At 32.7% G+C, this 11,585-nt stretch overlaps 3 protein-coding genes across 3 annotated transcripts; all 3 read left to right on the top strand.

Annotated features, from left to right (window-relative positions):
- Nucleotides 1–1,582: 1,582 nt before the first annotated feature.
- Nucleotides 1,583–2,684, top strand: LOC106419589 (B3 domain-containing protein REM7-like). The gene is made up of 5 exons (XM_013860406.3): nt 1,583–1,609; nt 1,682–1,744; nt 1,837–2,199; nt 2,270–2,564; nt 2,656–2,684. Exons 1-5 carry the CDS (start codon nt 1,583–1,585, stop codon nt 2,682–2,684), a joined length of 777 nt encoding a protein of 258 aa, XP_013715860.3.
- A 4,220-nt stretch (nt 2,685–6,904) lies between these two features.
- On the top strand, nt 6,905–8,001 carry LOC106419588 (pentatricopeptide repeat-containing protein At4g19440, chloroplastic-like). Its single transcript, XM_013860405.1, has 3 exons — nt 6,905–7,083; nt 7,444–7,596; nt 7,665–8,001. Exons 1-3 carry the CDS (start codon nt 6,905–6,907, stop codon nt 7,999–8,001), a joined length of 669 nt encoding a protein of 222 aa, XP_013715859.1.
- Nucleotides 8,002–10,261: 2,260 nt separating this feature from the next.
- BNAA03G44010D lies at nt 10,262–10,956 on the top strand. Its single transcript, XM_013860332.3, has one exon. It carries the CDS (start codon nt 10,317–10,319, stop codon nt 10,821–10,823), a length of 507 nt encoding a protein of 168 aa, XP_013715786.1. The 5' UTR covers nt 10,262–10,316; the 3' UTR covers nt 10,824–10,956.
- Nucleotides 10,957–11,585: the final 629 nt, after the last annotated feature.

Genomic DNA, 11,585 nt, shown 5'->3' with positions numbered 1-11,585 from the left:
CACCTCTTCTGCCTCTTTTGTCAATTAAACTTTAATTGCAAGTTGTCCTTAACCCATGCAATTTCTATTGGGTGACTTTCTGCAGCTATAGCCACCAGAAAACACGTTATACTACAATCTCCTACGCAGAAATGATACCACACTTCACTTTAGAACCAATAAAATAAACATTTTCACTAAATAAGAGGATTCTCGCTGAGGAAATGAAAGTTTCGTCAACTGAAGACGAAGTAAAGACAAAAGACAAAGACTTACAGCTGCATCATACTTACTTTTGTTACCAAGTCTCCTTTCTTTTAGTATCTCATTGCCTCCAAATTTACAGATAGCAAATATAGAGCAATTTCGACGAAACCAACTTTAACGTAGAGCAATATGCACGGTATCAGAGCAGCTAACAGTTGGGTTCAACGGAGCCTATATGGATAAATAAAAACCTAATTTCAAATTATTAAAGATGCCCATGATACACTAGTGTTTACAACTTAGAAAGGTTTACGGAGCTTAATGCTATTAAAACATATGATTTTGCAGGTTGGGATGGTATTACAACGACTGCCTCATTGCAGTTTGCACATCACTAGTAGAATTATCTACTATATAGCTACATTTTTATGTGGCTAAGGCTAAACAAACGAAAACACTTAGACCATCCGCATCAGCGGTTTATGGGAGGGTCATGGGTTCGGGATCTTAGGCCCGATCAATTAAAAGAAAATATAAAATGGGTATATATCGCTGAACCGGGCCTTAGTTATGAACCCGTAAGGGGCGAGTTCAAGCCACGCGTCACGCACAGATTGGCTGGTCGATTCCGCGTTGACGTTGTGGAAAGACGGGATTTTGCGTTTCTCTCCTCTCTCAAAAAAGCTAGGGTTTCTCATCCCTGCGGCGATCTTTGGTGCGACGGCGAATTTCGTAGGTTTTGTCCATCAAATCGACGACGGTCTCTGTTCTCGACGCTCTAAGGTGAGTATATAGTTGATTAAATATGGATTAGAGTCGATTTGGGGAGTTTTTTCGAATTGCGAATTGTGTGATTCAAAATCGATTTGGGGGTTTTTTTCTTAGGGTTCTTAATCGATAAGGGAGTTCGATTGAGAGTTCGTTTAATCATATTCCATCATTATTATGTTTTAAGGTTCATTTCTTTGGGATCTAAATCGAATTGTGAAAAAAAAAATATTGGGAGTTTTTGGTGAGGGATCTAAATCGAGTAGTAGTATGTTTAATGGTTCTGTTCTCATCGATTTCTAATCGATTTTCCGTTCTTGGTTTGCATTTTTTTGTTTAAATCGTTAGGAAGGTTCGATTTCAGTTTGCATTTTTTCATTTTGTTGTGTTAAATATTGTCGATTTTGTGTGTTCTTGTGTGGTCTTGTGTGGTCTATAGTTGCATGCATAGGACAAAAACATAATCTTCTTGTGTGGTCTATAGTTGCATGCATAGGACAGGAACATAATCATAGAACTATACATAGGACATGAATATAACCGGACTTGGCTCATTTAGAATTTTTTCATGCATGATAGAATTAGACCTTTGAACCGAATTTTTGACATAGTAATATAGATAGCATCAATGGTTACTAGTCGATTAACAGCTTCAGTATGCTTTCTTGAATGGAAAAACAAACCACATTTTTGATTAATACATGTAATTGAAACTCGATTGTTGCAGATGGAAACTCCCCGAGAACCTCATTTCTTCAAGCCTCTTCTTCCTGGTTTTCAAAGTGGCGTGGTATTCTCAGTTCTTGAAGCCTATTTTTCCTTATTTTGTATGTTGGTATTTAGGATTTATGTTTAACAATTCCTTCCTTCTCTTACTTGCAGGCAATACCACTTGACTTCTACTCAAAACACATACAAGGAGCTGAGATCAATAAACCATGGAAGCTAAGATCGGACGCTTCGGATAAAATTTGGGAAGTGATCCGAGAAGGCAGGACACTCACCAAAGGTTGGAAAGAGTTCACCGAAGCACATGATCTTCGAATCGGTGACATTGTCATCTTCAAACACGAAGGAGACATGGTCTTTCATGTGACTCCTTTTGGTCCTAGCTGTTGTGAGATTCAGTATACACATCCTCACATCGTTAAGGAAGAAGCCGACGCGGATGATGCTCCTACTTTCTCATACGACTACTGCTTCTTGGCTGAGGTTACTGCTACAAATCAAAAGGACGACAAAATGGTGAGTAAAATTTAGTTATTTATTTGTTTCTAGTACTGCTTCTTGGCTGATGTTATGTATGTGTTTGTAGTTTCTTCATGTGGAAGCTATGAGGTGTGGTGCTTTGAACCAACAATGCAAAGAGGTCAAACTTGTCAACAAGGAGGGAAAGTCATGGACTGCGCGCTTCGGATTTAGCGAATCAGACGGCGCATATTACATCAGCAGAGGGTGGAGAAAGTTCTGTCGTGATAACAGATGCACCAACGGAGATTTGTTTGTGTTCAACGTGGTTGGAGACGGGACGACAACTCCATTACTGTGTGTATGTCCGGAAAGGAAGGAGTGTGCTGAACTACTGATCAACCACTTCAGCAGAATCGATGGTAAGTCTTCTCATTTGACTTGTTTGTGTTGTCTATATCTTCAATGTTACTACTTTGCTACTGTTTTAACTTGTGTTCTCTTCTTCTACAGGTAGCATTGCTTCTACCTCACGAAATTAGATGGTTCTTTTGCGGTCTTTCCTCTCTATCATCTTAACTTGTTTTTTTTTGTTTCATTAGCAACTTATCAACTTATGTATTTCGGTTTGTAAAACTTGAATGGTTTTTCTATGTGAACTTTTATGCTAAGTTAAACATTCTCGAACTTAATTCCTTTGTTGAATGCGTAGACTGATCATCGAACAAAATGTTTCTATGAATTGAATTTAAGTTAAGAAACAACATAAAATTTTAAAACATAGCTTTTCTACATTTGAAAACACAAACCAAAATATTAAAACATATCTTGAAACTACAAACTTAAACTCCAAAACTCTAAATGATTTCATCAATTTTATAATACATTTTTATATTTTATTCATGTATTCTCAATAATTTTTAATTTAAAAAAATATTATTATTTTATTCCTATGAACTCTTTCTTCGGGTTCACTAATGCAGAAAACAATAAATTCGGGTTCATAACTGCTCATGGGCCCACAAAAAAATATTAAAAAAATTTGGTGAAATCCAAAGTGGGATTCACCAATGCTCATGCTCTTAGAACCTGTGATTATGAAGAATTCCGTAGAACTCTTGACTCTTATGATTTCATGTGAGCGAATTGTTGACAAGTTTATAGTTTATAGCTACGTGATTCTAAATATTTTATATTTGAATCCGAGATCTAGACCGAACCCGAAACAAAAAGAAAACTCAATTCATATCTGATTTAAAAAAAAATATTCGAATCTAAGATGATATTTTGAGTTATATGTATTATCCAAATCCAACATGAATTCAAACGGAAATCCGAGACCAAAATAATCTAAAAAGTTGAATCTGAAGATCCAAATTAGTGGAAGCACCGTAGCCTATTGGTTAAGGTTTAAAAGCTTCTACACCCAGTTCTGGGGTTCAAATCCCAGACTATGCAATTTCTTGCAGATTGCACAGGAAATCCAGGTTTCAATTCCCGGAGCAAGCGATTTATTCAACAATTATGCGATTACGGAAGAAAGGCTTACAAGAGTTTTTCAACATGGTGCAAGTAAATCCGGTCAGGCGTGATCTTCATAGGACGGCTCAAATTATGCGGTTAGGTGTAGATCCTAATAAGGCAGGTAGTATTGTCGGTTATCGAATCGTCTTTGTAATCTTTCTCATAATTGTAATATCTAAATAAATCCTCGACAAAAAAAAGATCCAAATTAATACATGAAAATAGTATTTAAAACCTAAATAAATAAATAAAAATACTCAGTTTCATGTTTATTCTGATGTTATATATAAAATTATCTTAATAGCCAAACCCAAATTAAAATAAAATTGGATTCAGGATTCAAAATGAATCTTATACAAAGACAAAATCTATACAGAACATATATAAAACTCTAATAGAGCCTAGGAGATTGAACCAAAATCCTGAAAACACAATACCGAATATGAATCCTAATGGATACCTGAACATCTAGGTCTAGCATTATTTTATAGAATAATGAAAACAATCTATACTATACTAAAAGGGGGATATAAGCCATGGAGAGGGTGTCCACATAGGATAGAAAAATCAACCAATCAGAGAACCCGAAATTGCCATGTCATCTCATTTTTTTTCGTAAAAAATAAAAAAACAATGCGAAGGTGAGAATCGAACCCGGGTTAGTATGATATATATATAGGACAGTTACCACTAAGCCATTGAAACTTTCTTGGACACATATACAAGAACCACTAAGTATATAATCACAAACTCTTATGTACATTTACAATAATATGAATTCAACTTTCAAGACTCCGATACTTTATTTTGTAAAAAAAAATAAGTAAGTGACTAAGCTAATATATTCTTAGAAAGTGTGAGAACGTTGACAAGTATGAAAAAGCATAGATTTTTGTTTTCGTGACAAAGTTAAGAATTTTGTAAAAGTAAGTTTAACATATAAATTTTCGTGACAAATATGAAAAAACATAGATCTATACTATACTAAAAGGGGGATATAAGCCATGGAGAGGGTGTCCACATAGGATAGAAAAATCAACCAATCAGAGAACCCGAAATTGCCATGTCATCTCTTTTTTTTCGTAAAAAATAAAAAAACAATGCGAAGGTGAGAATCGAACCCGGGTTAGTATGATATATATATAGGACAGTTACCACTAAGCCATTGAAACTTTCTTGAACACATATACAAGAACCACTAAGTATATAATCACAAACTCTTATGTACATTTACAATAATATGAATTCAACTTTCAAGACTCCGATACTTTATTTTGTAAAAAAAAATAAGTAAGTGACTAAGCTAATATATTCTTAGAAAGTGTGAGAACGTTGACAAGTATGAAAAAGCATAGATTTTTGTTTTCGTGACAAAGTTAAGAATTTTGTAAAAGTAAGTTTAACATATAAATTTTCGTGACAAATATGAAAAAACATAGATTTTTGTAAAATTTTGACAAAACAACTCATAACATACTTCTCTAATGTCTTAATAAAATATTATTTAAGGATGCAATAATTAAATATATTAATTCAATAAATTTTGTAATTTATAGACAAAACAATAACACAACAAATTTTGAAACATTTGTTTAACCTATCGATTTTTTTTCATGAGAATCCAACTAAACAAGATAAAAAAATAATTAGATTTACAAATATTTAATTACCATTTTATTCAATTTTGATTAATTTCAAATTATCATAATGTATCTTTTTGAAGTTACAAATATGAAAAAGCATAGATTTTTGTACAATTTGACAAAACAACTCAAAACATATTTTTCTAATGTCTTAATAAAATATTATTTAAGGATGCAATAATTAAATATATTAATTCAATAAATTTTATAATTTATAGACAAAACAATACCACAACAAATTTTGAAACATTTGTTTAACCAATCGATTTTTTTTTCATGAGAATCCAACTAAACAATTAGATTTACAAATATTTAATTACCATTTTCTTCAATTTTGATTCATTTTAAATTGTAATAATGTATCTTTTTGAAGTTACAAAAAAATAATGTTCTTTCTTTATTACACTAGAATTATATATAGATTCTATATACACAAAATAAATATAATATAACAACATAAATTTACTTTCCCCGATTCATATGAAAACTTTTTCAGTTATCCACCAAAGCAAATTAATTAAATCAATGAAATTGTTAAAATACAGCAAATTAATATATAATTTTATTTTAAATTAAATTATTTAAAAGTGTATTTTTGTTAAAACAAAATAATAAATAAGTAAAACTGATTTGATGGTAATTTTTATGATATCAATTCTGTGAAAGAAATAGAAGCTTAATATGGAAAAAAATCTTAAATACAAAAACCTCTAAAAATTAACAAAAAAACTAATAAATTAAACTATGATATCACTTAAAAGCTTCTTAGACCATATTAATAAAATATTTAAGCGATAATTAGACAAATTTGATTTTTTTCCAGCAAAAAGTTTATTATTAATTAGCATCAGTTATTTCAAGATGTTTAAGAAATGGTGGACAAAAAAATAGGATGGACATTAATGATATATGAACTATGAATAGTACTTTGTGAAGCAGACTTAGATAACATATATGCACATACATTTTCAGTCCTTTTTGATGCCTAAATTCAATTTCTTCAGAGTAATTATTCCACAAATAGATCGTATGAGATATTGTTTTGATATGTAGATTTGTTTTTTCAATGTTAAGAAGATTGATAACTGTAAAAATGTCTCATTCGTATATGATATGTCTATAACCGAGTCCCCAACATGAGACAAGTTTGTTTAAAAAGTAAATAATTTTATTTTTCTTATATTATATAATAAATATATATTATTTACTGATAATAAAAATATAGTTATTCATCTATCACAAATATCTATGCAAATATTTGAATCAAGTACAACAATCAAACAACATAATGATTTCCACAAAGAAAATTTAAAAAATATATTTATGTTATGTAGTCATATTTTATATTTTTTAAATAATATAATACAATATTATACATTATTTTTTAGAATTGAGAAATACATATAATATCTTATCCGCGCGTAGCGCGGTTAAAAAATCTAGTAGTAATGAAATGTTTGTGAAGAGTAATGAAACGAAAAACAATACAAAATTTTATGGTGGGTCAAAAGTTTCCATCTTTCAGCCCAATTATATAATGTGTATATATATATCCAAGTTCGTGTTATTATCATAACAAGATATCTATCACTATCATGGGCTTTTATCAAATTTCCCTCGAAGTGACTTCCTCACATTTCGCTCTATCTCCCATGGATATGAGGAGACTCTCCCGCGGAAGCTACGTACTAAAGCGCCACTACCTGCAACAGAAGCCTCGCCTGGCGGGTAACTCCGAAGAAGCTTCCTCTGATCGGCATGGTTATCCGAGGCTGTTTGTCTAAGATATCTCTAGATTATGAGCAGTCTAAACAACTCATAACTATCTTATCGCCTCATGAGTTCCCTGACTTACGATCCAAAGCTAACCCAAGACTGCTTAAGATTTATTTCAACTAAGCCTCTGACTCGCTTAGCTTCTCCTTCAGATTATACGACACGGTAAGAAATTTGATTGATGGTTTAATAGAGGCCGGAAGGTTTTGTAGTAGACACAAAGACTTCAAATGCTTTGCTTCATGGACTCTGTGAAGAAGGGACGCTGGAGGAAGCTCTTAGGATTAGAGAAGAGATATTAGGGCGTGGATTTATTACATACACATTTTTATAACTTGTTGATTTCTGGATTTTGCAGAAAGAGGAAATTGGAAAAAGCTTTTACGTTTATGGATGAAATGGCTAAGAGAGGACTTAAGCCTAACAATCATACTTACAGCATATTGATCCGTGGGATGTTTGATTTGAATAAAGTCGAGGAGGTTATACAGCTTTTCTTGGAAACGGAACGGTATGCTTCCAGATGTTAATACATATTCAGTCATGAATCATGATAGATGGATGTTGTAAAGATGAAAGAGCAGAAGAGGGTCAGAAACTGTTTGATGAGATGATGAGCAAGAACGCGCAGCCAAATAGTGTTGTTTATAATCATCTAATCAGAGCATATTGTAGAAGTGGGAGGCTATCAATGGCCTTTCATCTCAGCGAAGATATGAAAATCAAAGGAATCTCACCTAGTTGTGCTACATATACTTCACTAATAAAGGGGTTGTCAGTAGTTAGCCTTGTTGAGGAAGCGAAACTCCTCCTCGAGGAGATGAAGGAGGAGGGTTTGGAACCGAATGTTTTTCATTATACAGCACTTATTGATGGGTATGCATTCAAAGAGAGCATAGTCACAAGCAAACATTAAGGGATGGAGCAAACCCATACATAGCTGATGAAAATATTGTTTTAGATGTACATATACTGTATGGAAAATATATACTTTAATACTTAACTACTCATATTCAATATAGAAGATGGCGAAAGTTAGGACTCTTGGATGCATGAAGAAAAAAATACACTACCCACAGTCACAGATTACTTGCCATTATCCAATAAATTGTATTATGGATATATTAATATCTGTCACTTTCTTTCACCTAAGGCCTAGTATGGATCGGATAATGAGTAACTTGTACACACTTGGGACGACTGAAAAGAACCTAAGTTTTGGGTAAGTTGAGAGTCAATTACCCTGAAAGCTGGGGATCTCTGAAACATACAAGATATGTAAGCCCACACATATACAGCTACCAAACTATTATCACGTGGTATGGACCATTCTTACTATCTACATCCGTTCGTCTCTAGTTTGTTCTTCTGTTATCTCAAATACCTTGTGAATGAAAATTACTCTAGGTTCCGTATTTAAATCATTTATAACTTTTTGTGAAGTGAAAGAGGTAAAGTCACTTGTCAATGGAAAAGTACATTTCATTTTCATCCAACTTTCATGTCCCCTCTTTTTCACCAATTTAGATCCAGCAACCACATGATCTGAGGTACACTATAATATGTACAGTTTATGTATGCGTAGTATGTCACATAGAATTATAGAATCATCCTTAGCTTCATACATCAAACACATTCCGTACAGTACGGACCTGCAAATTGAATATTTAGTCCGAGAACATGCGATTTCACTTCTCATTATATGAGAACATGAGTTTACTCGTATGGTCTGAGCATGTACAGAGAAGAGTAGAAGACTAATATGTATTTTTATAATTCATAAATATCACCGATTAGAAATATGTCAAGAAAACATCACGTTTAGAAGAAAACAATCTATGTAGTTAAGTATTCTTTATATATAGGTTTTGCCTTTTAATTGTTAGGCAATATACAACGAAAGATTGAGAAAGCTTAAAATTGCCACTTCATTACAATTTGGACGGTTAGACCAACTTATCGCTTTTAAGTTTCCATCCCTCATCAACAAGTGAAGCTTTTTGGTTTATTGTTGGATAAAAAACCTTACACTTTGTTAGCCAAAAAAAAAACTTACACTTATACCAAACTTTTAATACATATACATACCAATATACCATATTGTACCATATACATATAGATGTGTGTGCATATAAATATCTTAAGAAAGGAGTGAAGAGCAATTCACAAACCAATCACTTCGTACCAATTACCATATAACAATCACACTCAACACTCTCATGGCTACTCAATTCATCATCCTCGGCTCAAGTCCACCTCCCCCCCCACCCATAATCTCAATTTAGACCCGTGGAAAACATGAAAAATACTGATTTAGAGAAAAACCTTTCATATCAAAATCTCAATTTAGACCCGTGGAAAACATGAAAATACGTAAGACCACATGCTTTTTAGTGAAAAGAACAATGGAAAACACATACAGATACCAAACTATTCGCTCGTGGTATGGACCATTCTCACTCTCTACATCCGTTCGTATCTAGATTCCATAGATTCTAGGTTCTTCTTCTCATTATATCTCAAACAATGTGTGAGTGATTAGTCTAAATCCCATAATTAAGTCATTTGTAGGTAAATATTTTGTGAAGTGAAAGAGGTAAAGTCACTTGTTAATGGAAAGTACATTTCATTTTATCCACCTTTCATGACCCCTCTTTTCACCAATTTAGACCAAATACTTTAGAATATACTTTAAGAGCAGGATTATCGTAAAAACCGTTACAGGTTTCTTAAATTTTTATTTTGTCTGATTTGAAAAAAAAAAATCGAATCAGTCGCGGGTTGCCACGTGTCGGTAGGGTCTGCGATCCTTAACAAGCGATCCTTATTTGGTGGTTTATGTCACCGCTTTTTAACATTTTTTGCGGAGCCTACACACTATGAAACTCCTTTATCTACTGCTATAATCATGGTCTAAATCTAAGAAAAAACTTACTGCGATAATCCTGGTCTAAATCTAAGAAAAAACTTGACAGTGACTCGTCATTAAAATTGGACGGTTAGACCAACTTATCACTTTCTAGTTCCCATCCCTGTAAAACGTACCCATCAACAGCTTTTTGGTTTAATTTTAGGTAAAAAAACTTACAGTTATACCAAACCTTTAACACATATACATGCCATACATTTATGTAATGGGTATGTATAGATGTGTGCATATAAATATCCTAAGAAAGGAGTGAATAGCAATTCACACAACCAATCACTTTATACCATATAGCAAATACTCTCATGGCTACTAAATTCGTCACCCTCGGTCAAGTCCACCGCCCCAAAATCTCAATTTCGACCAGAAAACCTCGTAGATGCAACCAAAACAAGCCCCAACCATCCAAATCCATAAGCGAGAACATGTTCAACAATGTTTTTCCTGGGAAAACGCTTACGGAAATCTATCAAAATGACCTAAACAATTCAGACCCTCTTACTAATTCACTACTCTTTATGGAACATCAACCAGTTAAAGAAGAGGAGTCGACACAACAAGAACACGGGAAGCTGTCCATATGCAACCACAAAGACGACGGTAAGTCGATCATCCCAACGAAAGACATAGATTTGAGACGTGAAGTTGCTCATTTGAGCTTGTTGTGGTACATGAAATGTTCCATAAGCTTTATATTAAGGAAGGCAAGAGCGTTTTACAATGAGTTTTCTTGTGATACTTCTGTTGGGAGTAGCACTATGGTTGTGGTCGATCCATATTTTTCTGTTCCAGTTTTACCCTACAGTAATTAGTTTAATATCCAAGCATACGTGATTAAAAGTTGTATTTAGCATTTCGTTTTGTTTAATGTGTTGAAAGTCCGTATATGTGTAAAAAATACGTCAATATATGTAACTAATATTAATGTTATATTTAAATTAATTCCGTGTTGCGTTGTGATTTCGACTTACGTACAATCATAAAAAATATTAAAATACACGTAATAAAATATTACAAATGCCGAGTAGACTAGAGAGCTAAATAGTTTCGTATTTATGTGCTGGACATTATAAGAAACTGAGAGTGTGATTGGTATCGATGAGAGCGTAATAAATAAAGAGGAACTCAGAGTAACAATAAATAGATTAAACTCCCTCCGTTTTTAAAAGATAGAGTTTTTAGAGTTTTCACGTATTAAAAAATGCATTAAATCACTATAATAAATTTATCGTTTTCTGTAATTTTCAATTTCAACAACTTTTAAACAATAGTAATCTAATAAAACCAATTAATTTTTTTAAAGTTTGCAATTTTTTCATAAAAAACATAGAATATATATCTTTTTGAAACAAATATTTTTTTCCAAAATATAGATCATTTAGGAACAGAGGAAGTATAATAAAAAAAATTTTGAATCCAGCGCAACACACTTTTTCCACCTGAATCAAGAGGAACAAAATAATCACTTTTATTCTATTTAAATAGTAACCAGCAGAAAAGTAAGTGAAAAGTTTTCAACCTAATTGGTTGAATATTGGTTGAAATGAGAGTAAATATGTTTTCCACCGAATATA

Source organism: Brassica napus, chromosome A3 (genome assembly GCF_020379485.1).
Source record: "Brassica napus cultivar Da-Ae chromosome A3, Da-Ae, whole genome shotgun sequence".
Taxonomy (NCBI): Eukaryota; Viridiplantae; Streptophyta; class Magnoliopsida; order Brassicales; family Brassicaceae; genus Brassica; species Brassica napus.
Note: the sequence above shows the minus strand (reverse complement) of the source record. Positions and strands in the feature narration are given on the sequence as shown.

What these genes read in the sequence shown, in the direction of transcription:
- BNAA03G44010D (XM_013860332.3), top strand. Translation starts at nt 10,317, where the DNA reads ATGGCTACTAAATTCGTCACCCTCGGTCAAGTCCACCGCCCCAAAATC.
- LOC106419589 (XM_013860406.3), top strand. Translation starts at nt 1,583, where the DNA reads ATGGTTACTAGTCGATTAACAGCTTCA. An exon ending in CTGGTTTTCAAAGTGGCGTG is followed by an intron (nt 1,745 to 1,836) that starts GTATTCTCAGTT and finishes TCTTACTTGCAG; the next exon opens with GCAATACCACTTGACTTCTA. An exon ending in CCACTTCAGCAGAATCGATG is followed by an intron (nt 2,565 to 2,655) that starts GTAAGTCTTCTC and finishes CTTCTTCTACAG; the next exon opens with GTAGCATTGCTTCTACCTCA.
- LOC106419588 (XM_013860405.1), top strand. Translation starts at nt 6,905, where the DNA reads ATGGGCTTTTATCAAATTTCCCTCGAAGTGACTTCCTCACATTTCGCT. An exon ending in CGGCATGGTTATCCGAGGCT is followed by an intron (nt 7,084 to 7,443) that starts GTTTGTCTAAGA and finishes TGGATTTTGCAG; the next exon opens with AAAGAGGAAATTGGAAAAAG. An exon ending in CTTTTCTTGGAAACGGAACG is followed by an intron (nt 7,597 to 7,664) that starts GTATGCTTCCAG and finishes TAAAGATGAAAG; the next exon opens with AGCAGAAGAGGGTCAGAAAC.